General features: G+C 39.5%; 1 protein-coding gene across 2 annotated transcripts in view; it reads right to left on the bottom strand.

Annotated features, from left to right (window-relative positions):
* ADAMTSL1 (ADAMTS like 1) overlaps positions 1-23,256 on the bottom strand; it is a 1,221,418-nt gene extending 1,198,162 nt beyond the window's left edge. For both annotated transcript variants that reach the window (XM_060199610.1, XM_060199611.1), the window contains exon 1: positions 22,968-23,256. In XM_060199610.1, the coding sequence (XP_060055593.1) occupies positions 22,968-23,054 (87 nt within the window). In that variant the 5' untranslated portion in view covers positions 23,055-23,256. The remainder of the gene's footprint in view (positions 1-22,967) is intronic.
* Positions 23,257-24,260: the final 1,004 nt, after the last annotated feature.

The following is a 24,260-nucleotide window of genomic DNA, read 5'->3' as shown; positions in this document are numbered from 1 at the left end:
AACTAGGCATCATTCTGGTACATGTGCTGCTGGGGATTGAACTCGGGACCTCATGCTTGACAGTCCAATACTTTATCCATTGTGCTACCTCCCAGACCATGTGAGAAATGGTTTCTAAGGAGATAAGAGAAAGGTCAGAGGTTCAATGACTTTATCTAATCTTCACTGAGTAAGGAAGTCACCATTAGAACCCCAGAAAGCAGGATTCAGAGAGTTTAAGGGTTTAATATTTGGCAATTTGTAGTGTTCTCAGAGAGAGAGCATAGCATCTCCACATCTATTTGCCCTAGGCATATCTGGCCCTAGGCATAACTGGCCCTAGGCATACCTGGCCCTAGGCATCTCTCCCACCTGAATATTCTTGAGTTATAAACTTTATAATACACTCCCCAAATAAATAAATAAACAAATGCAATATGTAATAAGTAAGACATCTTAGTCCTGTGATGGACCCAAACAAAGTAATAGAATCCAAAGAGGGTTCCTTTGAAACTCAGATCTATAGTTCTATAGCCAAGTGGACATTAAGTGATAACCTGAACTTTGGACCTACATGTGAGGAGAGAGCTGTTGAAAAGGAAGTCCTAGGAGACAGAGCTCTTAACCTGTGGAATCTCCCTGTGGAAGCTCTTAACCTGTGGAAGTGCATCAGAACTGAATTAGAGGACAAGTGCATTCCATTATAAATTTTGTATTTCTCCAAAGATATATTGATAATACAAAAAGTGGATTAAAAGAGGAAAATAAGAAGTAAACACAGTAATCAGAAAAATATTTTAAAAGGTTGGAGAGACAGCATAATTGTTATGCAAAAGACTTCATGCCTGAAGCTCTGAAGTCCCAGGTTCAATTTCTGGCACAAACGTAAGCCAAAACTGAGCAATGCTCTGGTGTCTTCCTCTCTCTCTCTCTCTCTCTATCTCTCTCATTAAAATAAAATAAATTAAAAATAAGATTTCAAAAATAAAAAATATTGTATCAAAAGATTCATATTATAAAATGATAAAAACCTTTGTTCATTTTGGAATCTATTGTTAATTGGTAAAAACCCACTAAAACCTGATAAAACATTCCCTACACAATTTTGTTTTTAAATCATAAAATCTACTCAATTTGTTTGTCCCAAGTAGCATGCAGAATTGGGATCTTACTCAGCCTTTTCTTTCAGCACTTTTTCCAAAGTTCCACAGTCTCTCTCCACACTTCTGTGCAATGCACATAATTAGTTTTCCTGGCTACATTTTACATATTGATTCATATTTAACTTCCCTTCACAGTTTTTGAGTCAGATGCATAGAAAGTAAAAATGTAATACAGTATATTTTTGTCATACTTCTAAAACTTTAGAGAAAAAAATAATGGCATTATCACATATTGTCTCTTATCTTGAATTTTCCAATTCTTGCAGATCACATACAAGAATCCATTGGCTCTGTTGACTCAGCTAAATGTAGGAGGTGAGTGGTTTTTGTTTTAATCATTGGCAGGAGATCCTCAAAGGAAACCTCTTAGTAAATATTGAAATAAAACTTCCATGTGGGATCTATAAAGAAAGATCATTCATCTTTCAAATAGAGGAAGAGGCATATACAAAACAAAATGATACACCAACATCTATCCCTAAATTATTCACAATTCACAGTAGTGAAAAGATAGAAGATATCCAAATATCTCCCAAAATATGAAGGAATAAATAGTGCAAATGTGTTCACAGAATGTCATTAAGTCTTTTAAGAAACATAATTGCTGGACATCCAGAGGCAGGGCTGTGGAGCAGCAGCTGTGTTTCTCTCCTCAGAGTTGAGGAATACCAGGTCAACTAGGAATACCAAAGGAGACCACCTGGGACCAGAACAAGACAGGACTAGAACGAATTCAGGAACCTACCAAATCACTGATGAGTGCAAACACTGATGACAGAGAGGAGACTAGGGAGAAATTAACTAGATGCTATCAGTCTGGCAATTTACCAGTTGAGACACCACCTCCTGTCTGTTTCACCAAAAAGGGGACAGCTGAAGGTAGAAGAGGACTCCCCTGAGACTCACCAAGTGCAACTCTAAGTCTCCATTGCTACTGCTCTCAGAATCTGGAGCAGCGGCAGGGAGGCCCTGTGCTGACACCAGGAGACAGAGAACTAACCATGAAACTCATGAAAAGATCTATACCTCAGTGGCATAGCAGTGGAGCTGTGATAATCTCATTGGAGATTACCACTGGATTATCTCTGCCCTACCCTGCTTTATCTCTTGGTCAGGAGTTAGTGATTGAGGTAAGAAGCCTACTTATAGTTTAAAAGCCCTCAGGCTCCCATAGCCTACAGGGAAGAAAAAAACAAAAGAGGCCTTTAAGCCACTGAGCTCCAAATCAGGAATTAAAGTGCTATTGAAACAACTGTCAATTTCCACAACTGTGAACCCTTTAAGTACTTTACTTAGACACATGTCAATCCAGGCAAAAGTAATCAGTAATTTGAAAAGTACAGAGAGGGAATTCATAACATACTATATAAAATGGTTAAACCAACAAGAAGAAATATTGGAGAAATGAACCAGGACAAGAGTCCAGCTAAAAGTCCCCAAAGGTTGAAGCACAAAATAATGAGGTCAACATTCAAACACCAGTTAAGGGAATAATCACAGAGTAAAGAATTTGAAAGAATTGTCATCAGAAATGCAGAAACAACAAATGAGACCCTGGAAGAAAACACTAATTATCTCAAGGTTATTTGAGAGCTGAAAGCTGAAATACCTGAGCTAAGAACACAACTAGATGAACAAGCTAAAACAGTATCAGAACAGGGTCACAAAATAGATGAACTACAGAAAACAGTAGAGGGGAGAGAGAATAGAATAAATGAGGCTGAAGACAGAATTAGCAAAACTGAGGACGAATTAGAGACAGCTATAAAAGAAGAGATGCCAAAAAGAGATTAATAGATACTGAAAACATCAACAGAGACCTATGGGATGACTTCAAAAGAATTAATATATGCATTATTGGCATACCAGAGGAAAAAAGAGAGGGAGGGGAAGAAAGCATTCTTCAGGACATAATAGCTGAGAACTTCTCTAGTCTAGACAACATAAAAGCAATAAAGGTTCAAGAAGCCCAGAGAGTCCCAAACAGAATTAACCCAGACTTAAAGACACCAAGACACATCATATTTAGAATGGAAAGGAATAAGGATAAAAAGGATCCTGAAAGCTGCAAGAGAAAAACAAAAAGTCACCTACAGAGGAAAACCCATAAGATTAGCAGTAGACTTCTCCACACAAACACTACAGGCCAGAAGAGAATGGCAAGATATCTATCAAGTGCTCAATGAGAAAGACTTTCAACCAAGACTACTGTATCCTGCTAGAATTTCATTCAGACTAGATGGAGGCATAAAAACCTTCTCAGACAAGCAACAGTTGAAAGAATCAACTATCACCAAGCCTGCCCTGAAAGAAGTTCTGAATTGTCTCCTATAAACAGTCAGACCACCATAAATAGGCCATATATAAGAAAACTCAGAAACCCTACATGAATGGCATTAAAATATCTTCAATCTTTGATATCAATAAATGTGAATGGCCTGAATTCATTTACTAAAAGGTACAGAAAGGAAGATGGATGAGAAAACACAACCCCACAATATGCTGTCTACAGGAAAGACACCTAACTAAACAAGGCAAACACATACTCAAAATGAAATGACAGAAAACTATCATACAGGCCAATGGCCCACAAGAAGTAGCAGGAACAGTTAGTCGCATATCTGACATGATAGACTTTAAAATAAATAAAATTTTAAAAGATAGGGATGGACACTACTTAATGCTCAGTGGATAGTCAATCAATAGGACTCAACAATTGTTAACATCTATGCATCCAATGAGAAGCCATCTAAATACATCAAACATCTATTGAAAAAGCTACAGCAATATACTAACAGCAATATACTAAGAGTAGGGGACTTCAGCACCCCACTCTCTCAACTGGACAGATCATTCAGACATAAAATCAATAAAGACATAAGGGAGCTAAATGAGGAGATAGATAAACTAGAACTATTGGACATTTTCAGAGTCATTCAACCCAAGAAACTGGAATACACATCTACTCAAGTACACATGCGTCATTCTCAAGGATAGACCACATGTTAGGCCACAAAGACAGCATCAGCAAATTCAAGAGCAGTGAAATCATCCTGAGCATCTTCTCAGACAATAGTGGAATTAAACTAACACTTAACAATCAACAAAAGATTATTAATAGTCCCCAAATATGGAGGCTTAACAGTACACTACTTAACAACTACAGGGTCAAAGAGGTAATAAAGGAAGAAATCAAAATGTTTTGAGAGTTCAATGAAATTTAAGACACAAGCTATCAAAATATTTGGGACACAGCTAAGGCAGTAGTCAGAGGGAAGTTCATAGCCATAAGAGCACATATTAGGAAACAAGAAAAAGCACAAATAAACAGCCTGATTGCACATCATAAAGATCTATAAGAAGAAGAAAAAGGAACCCTAAATCAACCAGAATGACAGAAATAACTAAAGTTAGGGCAGAAATCAATAACATTAAAAATAAGAAAACAGGAGGAAAGATCAAGGAAAGTAAATGTGGTTCTTCAAAAGAATGAAAAAAATTGACAAACCTTTAGCCAGACTCACAAAACAAAACAAAACAAAAAAAGGAGAAGACCCAAATAAATCAGATCATAAATAAAAGAGCAGATATCACAACAGACACCCATAGAAATTCAACATACAACAAGAAAACAGATAACCCCATGCAAAAAATAGCGGGAGGACATGGACAGAATATTCACCACAGAAGAGATCCAAAAGGCTGAGAAACATATGAAAAAATGCTCTAAGTCTTTGACTGTCAAAGAAATGCAAATAAAGACAACAATGAGATACTACTTCACTCCTGTGAGAATGTCATACATCAGAAAAGGTAACAGCAGCAAATGCTGGAGAGGGTGTGGGGTCAAAGGAACCCTCCTACACTGCTGGTGAGAATGTAAATTGGTCCAACCTCTGTGAAGAACAGTCTGGAGAACTCTCAGAAGGCTAGAAATGGACCTACCCTATGATCCTGCAATTCCTCTCCTGGGGATATATCTTAAGGAACCCAACACACCCATCCAAAAAGATCTGTGTACACATATGTTCTTAGCAGCACAATTTGTAATAGCCAAAACCTGGAAGCAACCCAGGTGTCCAACAATAGATGAGTGGCTGAGCAAGTTGGGGTATATATACACAATGGAATACTACTCAGCTATAAAAAATGATGACTTCGCTGTTTTCAGCCTATCTTGGATGGACCTTGAAAAATTCATGTTAAGTGAAATAAGTCAGAAACAGAAGGATGAATATAGGATTATCTCACTCTCAGGCAGAAGTTGAAAAACAAGATCAGAAGAGAAAACCTGAACTGGAATTAGCATGTTGCACCAAAGTAAAAGTCTCTGGGGTGGGTGGGTGGGGTGAGAATACAGGTCCAAGAAGGATGACAGAGGAGCTAGTGGGGGTTGTATTGTTACATGGAAAACTGAGAAGTGTTATTCATGTACAAACTATTATATTTACTGTTAAATGTAAAATATTAATTCCCCAATAAAGAAATTTTAAAAAAGAAACATAATTGCTATCACATGATACAGCATGAATAAATCTTGTGGACATTAGCCTAAGTGAAATATACTCATCACAAAATGGTAAGTATGTATGATTCCAGTTATATGAGGTACTAAAAGCAGTTTAATTCAGAGACAGAAAATGGATATTGCTATGGGGAGATCAAGAATGAAAATTTTATTTACTGGGCATAAAGCATCATTTTTGTCATATAAGAGAGTTCTGGAACAGTATTTTTAGTCCAACTACATGTTAGCTATCAGGCTCAAGCAAAAATTATTAAAGTCACAGGCCCCTTGGAACATACCTAAAATAGACTTCTTAGCTTCAAGCCACTCAAAGACCCATAATTTCATCTGCTCTATTCCTACCTTTGGGTTCTTGTTTATTAAACAATTTGTCCTGCTTTATATATTGCAGCCTGTCAGCCACCAAGTTCCAGATGCTACTGTGATACTATCCTGACTTCCCTAGGCATAAGACCTCACCTGAATTCTCACCTCTCCAGAATTCTGCCCCACTAGGGAAAGGTGGAAACAGGCTGGGCATACAGATCAACCTGACAACATCCATGTCCAGTAGAGAAGCAATTACCAGACTCCCACCTTCTGCATTCCATAAAGAATTTTGGTCCATCTAACAGATTCCTCTCTCCACCACTATTGGTAATCTCCATCAGGAACAACATCATAAACCCTCTTGTGGGCTTCTACAGGAACTTGCTCTCAATGTAGAATGACAATGGTAGAAACTGCCCCTACTTTCCAAAGGGAAGCTGGATCAACATACTCTGCCACTGGAAGAAGATTGGTCCTGAAATGAATGCAGCCTAGAATGTCCCTATTTATGACCATGGAATGTGAGCTCAGACCAAAGGGGATGCAGAGGTTACACAGGCTCCTGTGCTAAATATGAATAAATATGGGCCCACGGTAAGATCAATGAATTTTACAGTTAAAGATACTTACATACTTTTCCCATATTTGGGAGCTACTCTCTGCCCTGATCCAGCTTTTTAGTTCTATTCCTAACTCTGACATCTCATCTTCCCAGACAATTTTACACCACCTGTATGTTAGCTGTTCAGCTTAGGCAAAAATTGGTAGCTAAGGGCTCCTTGGAATATACCAGCAGAGAAGCAATAACAGAAGCCAGACCTTCCACCTTTTGCAGCATGTAAAAATTGTTGTTCTAATGTCCAGTGGAGAAGCAGTTACAGAAGCTGGACTTCCACCTTCTGCACCCCATAATGATCCTGGGTCCATACTCCCAAAAGGATAAAGAATAGGAAAGCTTCCAATGGTGGAGATGGGATATGGAACTCTGGTGGTGGGAACTGTACCACTCTTATCCAACAGACTTGTCTGTCATAATTAAATCATTAAAAAAAAAAAAATTCGTCCATAGTCCCAAAGGGATGAAGACTAGGGAACCTTCCAGGAGGGGATGGGATATGGAATTCTGATAGTGGGAATTGTATGTAATTTTACCCTTCTTATCCCACAATCTTGTTGATCATTATTAAATCACTACTAATTTTTTTTATTTTGGTCTATATTCCCAGTGGGATAAAAAATAGGGAGGTTTCAAATGGAGGGGATGGGACATGGAACTCTGGTGGTGGCAACTGTATGGAAGTATAGCCCTGTTAGCTTAAATCTTGCTAATCATTATTAAATCACTAATTTTTTTTTAAGTTCTGGAAATAAGTTGCATAACAATGTGAATGTAGCACTACTGAGGAGTATACTCAAAATGGTTAAGATAGGAAGTTTTGTCATATGCATTTTAGAATCATATAGATAGGTAGATAGATATTTTAAAAAGCGATGAATCAGGAGTTGGGAGTCGGGCGGTAGCTGCAGCGGGTTAAATGCACATGGTACAAAGCTCAAAGACCAGCAGAAGGAACCCGGTTCGAGCCTCCAGCTCCCCACCTAGGGGAATCGCTTCACAGGTGGTGAAGCAGGTCTGCAGGTGTCTATCTTTCTCTCCCTCTCTGTCTTACCTTCCTCTCTCCATTTCTCTCTATCCTATCCAACAACGAGGACATCAATAACAATAACAATAATAATTACAACAATAAAAAGACAAGGGCAACAAAAGGGAAAATAAAAAAAAGATAAATCAGAGCAACTTGCAGTGACTTTATGATAATATCAAATAATCTCTGCTTGAATATACACACAATAGTCAAAAGATTTAAAATATCTTAAGTCACATCTTGGAAATCTGAAAAGTGAATGAGGTTATAACCAAAGCAAAAAAAGAGAACACTCTGAGGTCATAACATTACCATTTCAACTCAATGAAGTTGAATTAACCATTAAATGTGAGAATTCTCCTCTAAGAAGAATTATTCAAGGGCAGAGGTAGATAGCATAATGGTTAAGAGACTCTCATGCCTGAGGTACTAAGTCCCAGGTTCAATCCCCTGCACCACCATAAGCCACAGCTGAGCCGTGCTCTGGTAAAAAGAAAAAAAGAAGACAGAAAGAGAAAAAAAAAAAAAGAAAGAGAGAAAGAAGAAAAAGAAAGGAGAACCATTCAGCTGCCAATGGAACATAAGTAGCAGTCTCCTTTCCCTACTTGGTAGATCAGGAGCAGGAATGAGACAGACCTGCCCTGCGCCACTTCAAGAAGGCTCACAGTGAGCTAAGCCCTCCTGACAGTAGCGCTTGTAGGGAACCAACCTTTCTTGTGCTAGCTCACTATGATGTGGGGATTGTTTTTCTTTTTTTAATATTTTATTTTTATGAGAGAGACAGAGACCAGCCAGAGCACTGCTCAGCTCCAGCTTATGGTGGTGCTGGGGACTAAATCCTTTGATCCTCAGGAATGAAAATCTTTTGCATAGGCATTACAGTGTCTCCTCAGCCCCTTGGAGATTGTTTCTTAACATATCATACACTAGTCTGTTCAAGGTAACACAGTTTTAAAAGGAACATATGAGAATTTTAAGTCTTAGCTTATATCAAGAGATACTCTTGAGCAGAAGGAGAGGAATCTTTATTTCTCTATTGAAAGAAAATCCACAGTGATCATTCCTCACAAATGTACAAAATGTTTAGGAATAACTATTGATAGTAAAGAAAACAGCTTTCCTTTCCACAGCCATCCTATATCATAGACAGTGCATGACTCATAAGAGAACATACATTTTGTTTGGCCGGTTTTTGACAAAGATGAGGAGAACATCCTAAATATTAGGCACATGAAACATTTTCTTCCTTTCCTCCAAGAGCTTAGCAACCGTTGCTAGATCACACTCGGGGAGAGAAGGTATACAGCAGCACGTATTCTCACTTTCATCAAGTGTCAAGTCCCTAGATACTTTGGACAGTTTTCTAAATAAGTATCTGTTAATCTTCCAGGGGCATGATGACTGAAGGAGAGAAATACACAGAAGCCAGTTTCCAGTAGGTTATGTGAGGGGCTAAAGATGAGGGCTTCCCTTCCCCTTTCCCTAGTCATTCCTCTATTGCCAACAGAGCAACTGAGAGCTGAAGCTATTCCTAAACATCTGAAAGCCATTTATTTAAAAAAAAAATGAGGTTACTACAAATAAAGACACTTTAAGCTGGTGCTTCATATCTTTAGTTCATGATGTAACTAGACACTAAAACAATAGTGGGAAAAATCACCAGAGTTATGAGATGTGTGGTCCACTCCCACCTCTCCAGCTAACAAACTGAGACACGGTACTCAGTTTCTTTGCATTATTTTCCTTTTTCATAATTAAGACAGGTCAGTATTTTCCAAAAATGTTGCCTTTGGTACAACTCTGTACAGTGGGTTTTCTCTGGTGAGGGGCAACATGTATCTAAAACAAATTCAAATTCTTTTTCCTTTTTTCTTTTTACCAGAACTCTGTTCCATTCTGGTTTATGGTGGTGTGGGGACTGAACCTGGGACTTTGGAGTTTCAGGCATGAGAATCTCTTTGCATAACCATTATGCTATCTACCCCAACCTACAAATTCAAATTCTTAAGATCCATACTTTTTCTACAGATTCAGAATCTGAGAGTAATACTCATGAATCAGCATTTAGCAACTTCTCGACTTGTAGTTATATTATTTCTTTGACCTTTGAACTTGATCAGTATGTCAAACTAACTTAAGCACATTGAAGTTTGTCAACCACAGGACTGAAGCTCTAAGGCTCCAACAAGCAACATAACATTCCAGTCATAAGCAGAGCTTAAAAGACAAATGTTGCTCCTGCAGCACTCATTGAATCTCCTCCAAAATGTCTCATTCTCTGAGAGATCAACCCAGCACAAACACCACATTTAAAACTATGCTAATACTATTTAGAATTATTCCCATCTCAACTACATTCTCTACTGCAAAAGGGATGAGACTCAACCACGCCTTAGAGAAAAAATAGTTAATATCACATATAAAGTAATTTGAGTTCATATCTTTATATATCACTCCATGTTTTATCATTCCATGTCACTTCATGTTTTCATTAAAATGTTTCCAAATATGAATGTCAATATTTGTAAAGCAATATTTCTCTGCTCTATTTGTAAGCCAACAGATTAGAACTGCACTTATTTGAGTAGAGGAGGGGATACAGACCCTTAATGAAAAAGTAAAACAATCAGAGCACAGAAACAAGAATGAATAGAGTGCCTAAATATGTTTAGCAACTGGTAGGCAGTCAGTAAGTATTGTATCCCTTCCCTTAAAAGAAAAAAAAAAAAAAAGGCAGACTTCCTCAATTGCAAATATAGATAGTCCAAAACTAAAACCCACATTGATGACCTCAAATTTCATAATATTTTATAATGCTGATCAAGTCTTTTTTGAAAGACTGATTAAAAAAGTTAATTAAAGCGAGTTGGGCAGTAGCGCAGTGGGTTGAGCGCAGGAGGAGCAAATCACAAGGACCAGTGTAAGGATCCTGATTCGAGGCCCCGGCTCCCCACCTGCAGGGGAGTCGCTTCACAGGCGGTGAAGCAGGTGTCTGTCTGTCTTTCTCTCCCCCACTCTGGCTTCCCCTCCTCACTCCATTTCTCTCTGTTCTATCCAACAATGATGACATCAATAATAATAACTACAACAACAATAAAAACAATGGCAACAAAAGGGAGAATAAATAAATATTAAAAAATTTTTAAATTTAAAATATTTTTTAAGTTAATTAAATTAGGCCAGTTAGTGGCACATATATTTTACAAAGCTCAAGGCCATGGGTTAGAAACCCAGCTCCCCACCCACAGGTCTGTTTCACAAGTGGTGGAGCCAAACCTATTTTTCTCTCCCTTTCCGTAACTCCCATCCTCTCTCATTTTCTCTCTGTCCTATAAAAAAAATTAAATAATAAATTTATAAAAATTAGAAAGAAAAAAATTGTAGTGCCAGCACCAAGCCCTAGCAATAGCCGACACTAGTGGCAATAAACAAAATTAATTTTTTAAGTTGATCTAAAGAAAAGTCAGTAAATACTATTTTAAGTCTTACATTGGAAAGAAGAAAAGATGAGCCTCTTAAAAGTATATTATAGCCAGGATGAATTTGAATGATATTTGGAGGTGGATAAGAACAGGAAGGTTGAAATAATAAAAGAGGATAAATAATGCTAACTTCCAGCTAAACATGGCAGATTGAACACCATAGTTTCTCCTTGCTCTCCCAAATGTCCGCTAAAATAACAGTAAATAAATGAAGATGACAAAAGGACTGTAAAGGAGACAGCAACAGGCAGAAGATGCCAATAAATTTTTGGAATATACAAAACTGGTGGAGGAACTATAGCTGACCTAACAGAATTGTGCCTGCAAAGGGATGTAATGATGAGAAGCAGGACCATTTGGCTCAGGAAACCTTAGAAAGGCTTCAGACTTAGAGGCACCTGGTGTTGCAAAAGGTGGGAAGGGATAAAATTTTGGCTGCTGTGAGGAACAGTGTTTGAAAACATAACTAAAGATACTATAGGAAAAGAAAATTGACAACATTTTTTAGAACACATAATAAAATTAGGTAACAATAAAGACAAGAGAAAAGACTAAAGATTAATGATTGGAGGCCCGTGATGGCACACCTGGTTGAGTGCACTTGTTACAGTATGTAAGGACCCAGGTTTGAGCACCCACTGCTCCTGACCTGCAGGGGGAAAGCTTTGTGAGTGGTGCAGCAGGGCTCTCTCACTCTCCTTCTCTATCACTCTATCACTCTATCACTTCCCCCCCCTCTTGATTTCTGGCTGTTTCTATCCAATAAATCAATAAAGACAATTTTTTTTAAAAAGACTGATGTTTGATCTAGGAGTTTCACAAAAAGCAAACACAAAATGTTGACAAGGATATCAACAAAAACATATATAAAAATCCTATTTTCAAGTCAAAGCCTCTATTGGAGGTCCACAAAGAATCTGACACATTGAATTTAAATCATCCACATTTGGGAGGGGGCTGGTGAAAGAGTGGTAGAGTGCATGCTTTGCATAAATGAGGTCCTGGGTTCAATACTGGGTACCACCAAAAATTAGCAGATAAATAAATGGATAGCGGGCAGGGGTAGATAGCATAATGGTTATGCAAAGAGACTCTCATGCCTGAGGCTCCAAAGTCCCAGGTTCAATCCCCTGCGCCACCATAAACCAGAGCTGAGCAGTGCTCTGGTTAAAAAAGGGGGGGGGGCAACAAAAAGGGAAAATAAATAAAATTTAAAAAATAAAATAAAAATAAATAAATAAATGGATAGCCCACACTGAAGCATAACACCATGAAACTTCAGTACAGATATTGGCACGCATTGTCCATTTTTTTTAAGTTTACTGATACAAAGTTTCATTCATTTACATATTGCTTATGGCTTCTTCTCCACTACAGTGTTATAGCTGAGTCCTTGCAATAGAGACAGTACAGTTCTTAAAGTCTAAAACATTTTCCTAGGTAAAATTAAAGCATACAGCCATATGAAAACTTGCACATGAGGGGCCAGGTGCTGGCTCTTCTGGTAAAGCAAGCACATCACCATGGACAGAGACCTAGATTCAAGTCCCTGGTTCCTATTTGCATAGATGGAGCTTCATGAGTCATAGAGCAATGCTGCAAGTATCTCTCATCTCTGTTTTTCTCCTTTAATCTTTCTCTGCCACTTGCCCTTTTTTGTAAATATAAAAAATAAATGACCCCAGGGAACCACAGGGTTATGCAGGCATCAGGCTCCAATGATAATCCTAGTGGAAAAAAAAAAAAACTTGAACATGAGCAATGAAAAGCATTATGGAATGAAAGCAGTATGGAGAGTCTTCAAACAAATAAACATGGAAAGACCTGAAGATTCAGCAATACCAATTCTAGGCATATATCCAAATGATATGAAAAACATTAATTTAAAGGAACATATGTCCCCTTTTGTCAATAGCTGCATTACTCACAACAGCCATGAGGTGAAAACAGCCTAAATGCTCATTAGTAGATGACTGGATAAGAGAGTTATGGGATATATATTTGATAGAATGTGACTCAACAACGGTAGAGAATGTTCCATCCTCCAAAGGGAGGATGGACAACATACTCTATGCTACACCTGAGGAAGATGAGTCCATATTGGGGCAGCTTGGAATGTTCCTACTCGTGACCACAGAATGTGAGCTCAGGTCTATAGGATGCAGAGGTCACATAGGCTCCTAAGCTGAATATTGGCCCCAGACCAAATCAAATCCATGGGATTTACAGTCAACAATATTTATACCCCTTTCCCATATTAGTGAGGTACTCTTTTCCCTAATCCAGCTTTCCGGTCCTTTTCCAGGCATGACATCATCTTCCCAATAACTTGAATCCACCTGCATATCAGATTTCAGGCTCAGGGGGAAAAAGGAGAAAAAAAGAAAAAAAATAGTATAGCCACAGGCCCTTTGGAATTTAACTAAAATATGCCTATTAGTTATCTACAAAATGGAGTATCCCCCAACTCTTCATCTTCACTATTCCAGCCTTTAGGTTCATGTTTGTTCAACAATTTGTTTGGCTTTGTATGTTAACTGTCATTTCAGCCACCAGGTTCCAGATGGTAGCAGGATGCCAACCAGACTTCCCTGGACAGACAAACCCACCAATGTGTCCTGGACCTCCAGTTCCCCAGAGCCCCACCCTACTAGGGAAAGAGAGCGGCAGACTGGGAGTATGGATGGACCAGTCAAAGCCCATGTTCAGCAGGGAAGCAATTACAGAAGCCAGACCTTCCACTTTCTGCATCCCACAATGACCTTGGGTCCATACTCCCAGAGGGTTAAAGAATAGGAAAGCTATCAGGGGAGGGGATGGGATATGGAGACCAGGTGGTGGGAACTGTGTGGAGTTGTATCCCTCTTATCCTATCGTTTTGTCAATGTTTCCTTTTTATAAAAAAAAAAATTAAAAAAAGAATGTGACTCTGAAGATAAAAACGATGTTATTGTGCTCTTGGGAAAAAATGGATGAAACCTGAAGTGATTATGTTTAGTGAAGTAATTAAGGAATTGAAAGACAACTACCAGATGGTTTTGCTCATATGTCAAAAATTAGAATTGAAACATAAATTTTCACAAAAATGTAACTAAATTACTTCTAAGACTTCATGAAAAGTATGGTGGTATTGGAGGTGAGGGCATGGCACAGAGTTTTGTGGTAGGTGTGGTGTGGAATTATATACCCATAATATTATAATCTTGTCAACCATTATTAAATTTTTCTTGTTTTTATTTTCCTCCAGGGTTATCGCTGCACCTCAGTGCTAGCACTACAAATCCAGTGCTCCTGGCAGCCAGTTTTCTTTCTTTTTATTGGATAGGACTGAGAGAAATTGAAAAGGGAGGAGGATCTGGAGAGGGAGAAAGATAGATATCTGAAGACCTGCTTCCTGCCTTTTGAAGTGTCCCCCTGCAGGTGGGGAGCGGGGTTAAAACCTGATCCTTGCTTGGGTCCTTGTGCTTAGTACTATGTGCTGGGTGTGCCATTGCTCACTCACATTAAATCTCTAATTTTAATTTAAAAATGTCTTGAACATGAGTGATCATAGTTGCATTATTCCTAAAAGTCAAAATGTCCACCCACACACAAATAGTCAAAATGTGGTATAGCCATAAAATGAGGTGTGATTTAGTCAAAAGAAATGAAGCACTAATCCATGGTATAGCAAGGACGAACCTTGAAATCATGCTAAGTTAAAGAAGCCAAAGCATAACAGTCCATTTTGGGAACTGGGCTGTGCTGCACCTGCTTGAGCCCACACATTACCAAGCCCAAGGACTCAGGTTCAAGCCCCTGCTCCCCACCTGAAGTGGGGGGTGCTTCACAAGCAGTGTAGCAGATCTACAAATGTCAATCTTTCTCTCTCCCTCTCTATCATTTCCCTCCTCTTAATTTCTCTCTGTCCTGTCAAGCAAAAACAGAAAGAAAAAAAACAAAAAGGGAAAAATGGCTACTGGAAGTGGCAGATTTGTAGTGCCAACACTTAGCCACAGTGAAATCATTGGTGGCAATGAAAAAAAATCTACATATTTTATTAATCCATTTACTCATTCACTGAAGACCCAAGGCCCAAAGTAGGGAATTATATAGAGAAAAAAAGTAGATGGGTGGGGTGAAGGGCACAATCGATGCAGGCTGTGAGATAGCATAATGGAGAGAGAGGGAGGGAGGGAGGAAGGAAGGAAGGAAGGAAGGAAGAAAAAAAGAAAGAAAGAAAGAACTGACTTTGAGAGTGTGCTGCTTTGCCAAATGCTTGATCCCTCTCCCTCTCACTGTGGTCTCTGCCTCTCTCTTTCTCTGAAAAAAAGGAAAGGGAGGGGGCAAAGGGCTGAGGTAGGGAGGGAGGGAAGAAGGGAAGGACACACAGAGAGAGAATGGACTAAAAGAAAGATTAACAATGGCTTCCTAGGACAAGGGGGCTGGGTGGTGAGCTAGGAGTATGATAGCCAAAGGATACAAAGCTTATTTTTGAGATGACAACGATTTCTAAAATCGTAGTGATGGAAGCACATATCTATGAATATAATTAATACCATTGGACTGTATCCTTTAAACCAGGGATGGGGATCCTTTTTTATCTGCCAACAGCCATTTGGATATTTATAATGTCATTCAAAGGCCATACAAAATTATCATTTTAAAAATTAGCACTTAATGTTGCTTTGAAAATAGCCCCTAGATTTATTGCTAGGTTTATATAGCCAGACCAAATGATTTCAGAGACCTTATATGGCCTGAAGGCTAGATGTTCCCCACCCCTACTTAAAATGAATGATTGTAAGATGTGTGGGTTAGGTCTCAAAAAACCTGATTTTTAATAATAATAAAAAGCAAACATATTAAAAATTAGGACAGCAGCACTACTTGGCATACTGTACTCATTACAATATATGAATACTGGACTCAGTGAATTTTTAAAATATGATAGAAGATTATCAAAGAATAATGAAAGTAAGATGTGAAAAAATTAGGTAATCATATGATGTAGGGAACTATAATATAAGAATGATAGAGCTAACTATCATATGAATGGTCTCCAAAAACTTGTTAGCTAGTATTAATATAGTCAAAGGTGAAGTAGGTTTATTTTACTTTTGTTGCTTAATCATGGTTTATAAAATCATAAGAGAGTAGAATCTGATGTGTGTGTGTGTGTGTGTGTGTGTGTGTTTGTGAAATATCTATGCCATCACACCAAATAGACCCCTCCATCTTTAACCACTCTCTTCCCACCCACCACTTTCCCTCTGGTAACTCTCATAGTTTTTAGAGTCTACGTGTCAGGGTGATAATGATATTATTATAAATTATTATTATTTTATTATCATCATCATTATTATTATAAGCTAATTTTAGTTAGCTATATTCTAAGTACCAGTTGTGTTTCAACACAGGAGATTTTAGAGCACAGACTATAAACAGGGAGAAAAGGTCATTTAATAATGATAAAGGATAAAGTGGTCAATTCACAAAGCAAATGTAACATTTCTAAGTATTTATGCACCTGATGATAGGACTTCAAAACAAAGAAAATAAAAACAGAACTACAAGAATCGACAAATTTATAGTGGTAGGTAGAGACTACAATATTTATACAAAGATATTGCCAAAAAGAAAGCTACAGGCCAATATCTTTCATGGATATAAATAGAAAAATTCTAAGCAATTAAATTCACCCTATTAATTCACAAAGTAGAAAAAGTCTTTGACAAAAAAACATCTAACAAAAATCCCGAATATTTGTTTATCTCTTTGTAGGGAACTAGAGAATCACACATATGAGATTTCACCATCCTTGGTTCAAATTTTCTTTTTCAACCAGATAGACAGAGATAGCGCTGTACTAGAGTACACGCATGGCACTCTGCTGCGGTGCTGCAGTTTGAACATAGATAAAAATAAGTTAGCTGATTCACCAGTAAGCATGCGTTTCAAAGATTCCTTTTTTAAAAAAAATTAAATATTTATTTTCCCTTTTGTTGCTCTTGTTTTTCATTGTTGTTGTGGTTATTGTTGTTGATGTCATAGTTGTTAGATAGGACAGAGAGAAATGGAGAGAGGAGGGGAAGACAGAGGGGGGAGAGAAAGACAGACACCTGGAGACCTGCTTCACAGCCTGTGAAGCGAACCCCCTGCAGGTGGGGATCCTGGGGCTCCAGCCCGGATCCTTACACCAGTCCTTGTGCTTTGCAACAGGTGCACTTAACCCTCTGAGCTACCGCCGGACTCCCTCCCTTTTTTTTTTTTCCAGTGAGGGAGTTCTTGTTATTCTTCATTTTGTTATTCTTGTTATTCTTCATTTTTGTTATTCTTGTTATTCTTCATTGGTGAATATTCTATCCACATAAGAGCAGAAATCTTTATTTGCATATGATATGGTCATCCATGTTGAAAATATGATGGGGTGTATATTTATATTTACATTTCAATGTAACCAAAAAAACCTGTTACAAATAATGAGTTTAATATGGTTGCATGGAATATAACCGATAGGCACAAAATTAACTGTTTTTTATACACTAACAAGGGACATTCAGAGACTTTAATTTATAAGACACTGCCATTTAAAATAGAATAAAAGTATTAAATAATGTGTAACACACTACACTTAACTGCCTGAGGCCCTAGAGTTTTCAGTTTCAATTGTTGGAACTACTATATGCACCAGACCTGAAAAGTGCTCTAGTCTTTGTCTCATGAAAATAAATTATATCTTTTAAAAATACAAAATACATAACATAAACTTAAAGAGCATGTAATACCTTAACTGAAAGCCACAAGGTATTTCTTAGAGAATTTTAAAATTATATATATATATATAGTTATATATATATATATGAATGAAAGAAAAGTATGTCATGTGTAAGCAAAACTCAAAACTATACTGTAGCAAACCTCTCAAAATATATCTAGAGACTAAAACACCTGTAATCAAATCTCTGCATATATGTTTTATTGGCAAATTGTTTCTGAAATTCATGAAGTAGCCAAGTCAGCATCCTTGAAAACTACAAGTCTACTTGGAACAATTGTGACTGTGATTCCTGAGTTCAAGACCTTCTGTAAAGCTAAAGTACCCAACACAACATAGCTACACATACAAAGAAAATTGATATTCTACAAGACAATCTAGTAGACAAAGTCCAGTCCTTTCAAAAGGCAGTGCTAGAAAAGATTAATTAGCCAAAGGTAAAAATACAAACTTTGATTCACATCTTTCACCACAGGGAAAAAAAATAATTCAGAAGGAACTACAGACTAAAAGTAAAACATAGACTAAAAGTAAAACATAGACTTGCTAAAAGATCTGCACATGAATTAGGCAAATATTCTTTCAAATATGAACAAAAATAACCTACTGAAAAATAATTCACTCAGTTTAATTTTACCCAAATTAAAATTTTCTATTAAAAGGCACTGCCTGGGTGTCGGGCAGTGGCACAGTGGGTTAAGCGCATGTGGCGCAAAGCACAAGGACAGGTGTAAGGTTTCTGGTTCGAGCCCCTGGCTCCCCACCTACTGGGGAGTCGCTTCGCAGGCGGTGAAGCAGGTCTGCAGGTGTCTATCTTTCTTTCCCCCTCTCTGTCTTCCCCTCCTCTCTTCATTTCTCTCTGTCCTATCCAGCAATGAACAACATCAACAATGGCAATAATAATAACCACAACGAGGCTACAACAAGGGCAACAAAAGGGGGAAAAAATGGCCTCCAGGAGCAGTGGATTCATGGTGCAGGCACTGAGCCCAGCAACAACCCTGGAGGGGGGGGGGGGAAAGGCACTGCCAAATCAATAAAAAGACAAGCCACATACTAAAACATACTGCAAGTGATACAGCTAATAAAGAACTTATGGTCAGAATATGTAAAGAATTGTCAAATTTTAGTAGTAATAAATGAGCAAAATATCTGAATGGAAATTTCACTAGAAAAGACATGAAATCTAAACAAAAAAAAAATCTACAAGCATATGTCTAGTATGGAACTGTGAGTGATTGTTTGGGAAAGTCATTACTATACCTATTTGCATGACAAAAAATAAAAGACTGACTTCATCAGCAGCTGGCAAGGATAAGTATGCAGAGGGACTAGAACTGTCATACACTACTGGTAAGAAGATTTAATGGTACAACCTTCTGAAACTGACTCTAAAAAAGTCAAACATGGGGCTGAATTGTAGCCAATCTGGCTGAGCATATCTTACCATGTCCAAGGATCAAGTTCACGCCCCCAATCCCCATCTGCAAGGGGAGACTTTGAGCAGTGAAGCAGTGCTGCAGGAATATATCTTTCTTTCTCTCTCTCGCTCTATCTTTGCCTTCCATCTCAATTTCTCTCTATAAAATAAATAAATGAAATATTTTAATTTAGAAAAAGTAATTTTTTTAAATTTTATTTATAAAATGGAAACACTGACAAGGCCATAGGATAAGAGGGGTACAACTCCACACAATTCCCACCACCAGAACTCTGTATCCCATCCCCTCCCCCACCCTCTGGGAGGATGGACCCAGGGTGACCATGGGGTGCAGATGGAAGGCCTGGCTTCAGTAATTGCTTTAATTATTTAGTTCCTAGGTATTTACCTAAGATAAATGAAGTATGTGTCCATACAAAGCCTCACACATAAATCTAAACAGTAACTTTATTTACAGTAGCATAAATCTGGGAACACACTGTCAATAAGTAAACATTGATGGATAATAAACTGTAGTATAGCAATACAATGCAATTCTCTGGCATAAAAAGGAAGGGGCTATTGATACAGATTATTAATACATGCTATAGTATGAATGAGCTCTCAAATGTAACAAGAATAGAGCTGTGCTGATGGAACCACAACCTTCTCCTGTAACCTTGTTTATTTTCACAGTGGATGCTTTATGAAAGTCATCAAGCAATTGTTAATCATAGTGGTTAAAACTGTTAAATTATTTCTACTTTATCTAGGAGTAATGTGGACAAAGGCGAATTTGTGTTCCACTGAGGTAATGAAACTTATCAGTAAGATCATCATTTTCAGAAGACAGAGAGGAAACTACCTTCAACTCTCTCAGGGAAAGAAAAGGACCTTGCAGCTTAAGAAGGTTCACACCAGGAAAGGGAGACAAGCACTGAATGCAAAAATTCAGTGAGGAAAGGAGAAATGATGGGAATTTAAAAGTAGTTTTAATTGTATTACAATTGTTATTCAGAAATCCAGAGTATTTATTTCACTTTTAATTGAATTTTGGGAGCCAGGGATTTTGAATGCAGACCCTTCTTATTTTACTATGGTAACAACATATTCAAAGGAATTCTGGTAACTGTGATTGCGATGCCTTCACTTTCTGAGCATTTTTATTTTAAAAGTTTCATGAATGTATAAATACCAAACAATGGTCAAATCATTTGACACTAATAATTATAGGATGATTTATAGAATAATTTATAGAATCATAGCATCCTTGGTTTTCTAGTCCATTAAATTCACTGATTATATAATGTCCATGTGGTTCAAAAAAGATGTGAAGACATTAAACCATGTTGCAGGATCAATTACTTCTGACAACCAAGTGAGTTGGCTTTAAAATGTATTGCATTCCACCAGGATTCTGAACCTATTTACCACTTTAAACCCTTTTCTATCCCTTCCACAACAAGTTTAGTCAGGCTCCTCACATGTGGAAAGCAGCCCTGCAGAGTAGAACAAGAAAAAGCCATTTGGAAATGAACAATAAACCACTTCCAATACACACATACAATAAACCACTTCCAATATGCACACAGCCTCAATCTGCACAAATACCCACACCTTCAAGCTGCTTTCATCATCTTCATTGAGAAAAGCTGTGTGAGAAGGTAGGCACAGAAGAACAAGTGTATGTTATTAGGAAAATTACTTTGTCAGGAAGGCACAAATGATCTGAAGTAGGTCTAAACAAGCAGATTGTGATGTATAGGAAGAAAACAAACAACAACAACAAAAAAGCAAAACTCACAAGCCTAATAATCCATATTATGTTCTTTTTTAAGCATCTTTGTTGGGCTCAAATATTATTACCAAATATTTTTAGCAAGGTTAATTAGAATTCCTACTACACCTAAACATTTTTAAAGATGGATGGCATTTTGACTTGATTTCTTGATTGAAATTAAGATGTTGACCTGCCTGGTGTTGCTGGAACTGGCAGTACCTTCCAGAAAATAGGCCAACACCCTCATTTTGCGGATGAGAAAATGGAAGGTTAAGGGCCTTGACCAATATGACATAGTTAGGTACAGAGCCAGGATTTGAACTTACATGTTAAAACACTCCTAAGACATGTCTCTAGGGCTTTCTTTACTGTTCTTTGAATTTCCTTTGGGGGGTCATGAATCTTTAAGAACAGACCAAGGCGAGACAGGTCATTTTTGCACAGTGGTTTTCAATCACACTGCACAATGGAATCACCTGGAAGCTTTATAGGCTGTGATGCCTAGATTTTACCCCCATACCCTCAAGGATTCTGATGCAATGCAACAGGGTGTGGCCCTAGCACTGGGAATTTTAAGCACTCCCCAAGGCAATCTAACCTCTGATTAACCCTACCATGGGACAAGGCATACTGGGAATAAAACTTGACTGATTTAATTATCAAATTAAGACGGTCTTTTTGCAACAGTAACTCATATTCCAATTAAAACATGTCCCTTGATGAAAATTTCTATCACTTATGAGGTTAGTCCTCACTGGTTAAGTTCTAGCTGGTCTTTGGTCCTTCAAAATCATCTTTTCGGTTCTCTCCGTCTCTAAAAGTGCACCTCTCTACTCAAAATGGTCATTAAATAGAGATTTGAAAACAAATTTCAATATGTTAAGTAAAAGCAAGGAAAAACGAAATCCCCAGATTTGGAGAAGTCTCCATAAGCAAAACAGAGGAAAAGGAGGCTATCTGGCTATAATTGCAGGCAAGAATATTTGGGCATCTTCCCAGATTACCCAAGAAATTCTGTGAACAGCGAATCTGTGTAGGCTAAATTATGTAAACCGAAATCATCAGTTTTAACCAAAAGTTACCCTCACTCTAGGAAGTATGAATGCCAAAGATAACACATGCACCTTGAATTTGACCCGATTCCTTCCCTAAACACCTCTTTGAGTAATAACCCACAGCAAAGCATACTGAATTAGACACTCTCCCAGGACCCTCCTTGCTGGGCTTTGGAGCTTGACCCACCCATCCACCCTTGCGAACATGCAGGCTCCACACCAACACCCTTCAAATATTCAGAGGGGGCGTGGTGAGCACTAGTCCTGGTGCGTGGTTCAGGAGCCCATTTTGTCCATTGCATAAGCACCAGGGAATTTAACTAGTCTGGCATCTGTACAGATTACAAAGCCCTGCACCCACAATCAGATGCGGGTGGCCCTAGGGTAACAATGTCAGATGTTCACTGGGTTCTGTAAAGGATGAACATGAGGAATGTCCAGTCTCTGGAGGTAGGGATGGAGGGGGTAGAGGCTTCAAGAACTGTCCCAAAAGAGATTTGGGGTCCTCTAGGAGGAGGTTGCTGGGGGGGGGGGGGGGTTCAGGCACTGCACCCTAGCCCCAGGTCGGTCAAAGGCCCACACGTGCCCAGCGCTGAAGGAACACCGGCGGCGTCCCGGGGAGGCTGGACTGAGACCCCGCGCGCCTGCGGACCCCGCCAGTCCGAAGCTCTCCGCGAGGGGCCGCCTTAAGCCCAGCGCCACCTGTCCCCGCACCAGCTCTGGTGACAACGCAGCCCCGCACAGACCCCTCAGCAGAGGAAGTGTCCCAAAGCACTGCACTCCCTGCTGCAGTGGAGAGAGGAAACGTTTTAGAAGCGGGGAGGCACACAGCGCGCAGATGGCCCTACCTGTGTGGTGACACAGAGCAGACACCAGGTGCCTCCGAAAACGCGGGCCAGAAGTCCCCAGTGCCAAGGCACAACGACGCGTGTCATGGTGCCAGGCCGGGAGGGTGAGGAGTCCCCGGAGAGCCCCCTCTCTGGAGCCTGTGGTCGCCTCCCGTGCGGGCTGTGGCGCTCAAGGCTCCGGGCTCCCGTAGCGCGCTCTGGGGGCGCGCCTGTTCGACTGGACTCTGCGGGCTCGGCCGCACGTCCTCAGAGCGGCTGTGCGGTCGCAGAAGCCGGTTGCTTTGAATGGGCGCGCTTGCGCTGGGGGTGGGGACGTTATTAGTGAATGTGCGGCTGGATTTGGCTGCAGATGGTTCACGCTCCCACCCCTCAGCCCCCCCCCCCCCCCCACACACACACACACAAACAGGCTCCTGCTCCTCCCCTCCCGGGTCGGTCCAGCGCAGGCCGGTAGCCCAGTCTCCCAGCTCCGAGGAAGCCATCGCCGCGGGCAGTTAGGAACCAGAATAGGGCAACGCACTGACTTCCACTCTTGGATTCACTTTCAAGAATAAAGAGAGTCGGTCGCTACACATCTCGTTCATGTGTGGAATGCAACCCACCCAGCCTGCATGCAGAGTGCGGGGTGAGAAAAAACTTTCCCCAGGACTCCAGCGCTTCCCTGGCGTGAGTCCGCAGAGCCAGCCCCTAGCACTTGCCTCAGAGCTCATATCTCTGCGCACAGGAGCCGCCCTGGGAACTGAGTTTAGTTTTTATGGGATTGGGGGAGTGTTTATGACGATGCGGAGAAAAGCAAAATTTTAGAAACACAGGTCCCCACACAATGGAGGGAGAGCTGAACAGTCTCCTGGGCGCACAGTTTCTGAAGATCAACTGTTTTCGACCTGGGTTCGGAGAGAGTTCACTGGAGAATGGCAGGGTCCTGCTGCAGCTAGGTAGGGACACTAAGCCAAAGTCACTCATCAGGAACCCAAGAACTGGGTTCAGTGATGGATGTGCCCAAGGGCTTCTGGGGACAAGCCAGGACACCTCCTTTGCGGGGTTTGCTTACATTTGAGGCTTTCAGAAGCTTCCTCTGCAACAGAAAAACACATCATCGTGCCATGTTGAAGTCCTTTGCCTTTGGGACCCAAGATAATTTCTTCCTAAAAACCTGACGGCCCAGAATCAATTTCCCAAAGTATCTGTTTAAGTAAGCAAATCCCCCACCCTTCTTCCTAAATCTTCCAGGCCACTCCACCCCACTTGGACCTTGGCAGTTAAGCTAGCTGAGGCGGGTAGCTGGCCCCACAT

This window comes from Erinaceus europaeus, chromosome 10 (genome assembly GCF_950295315.1).
Source record: "Erinaceus europaeus chromosome 10, mEriEur2.1, whole genome shotgun sequence".
NCBI classification, from domain to species: Eukaryota; Metazoa; Chordata; class Mammalia; order Eulipotyphla; family Erinaceidae; genus Erinaceus; species Erinaceus europaeus.
Note: the sequence above shows the minus strand (reverse complement) of the source record. Positions and strands in the feature narration are given on the sequence as shown.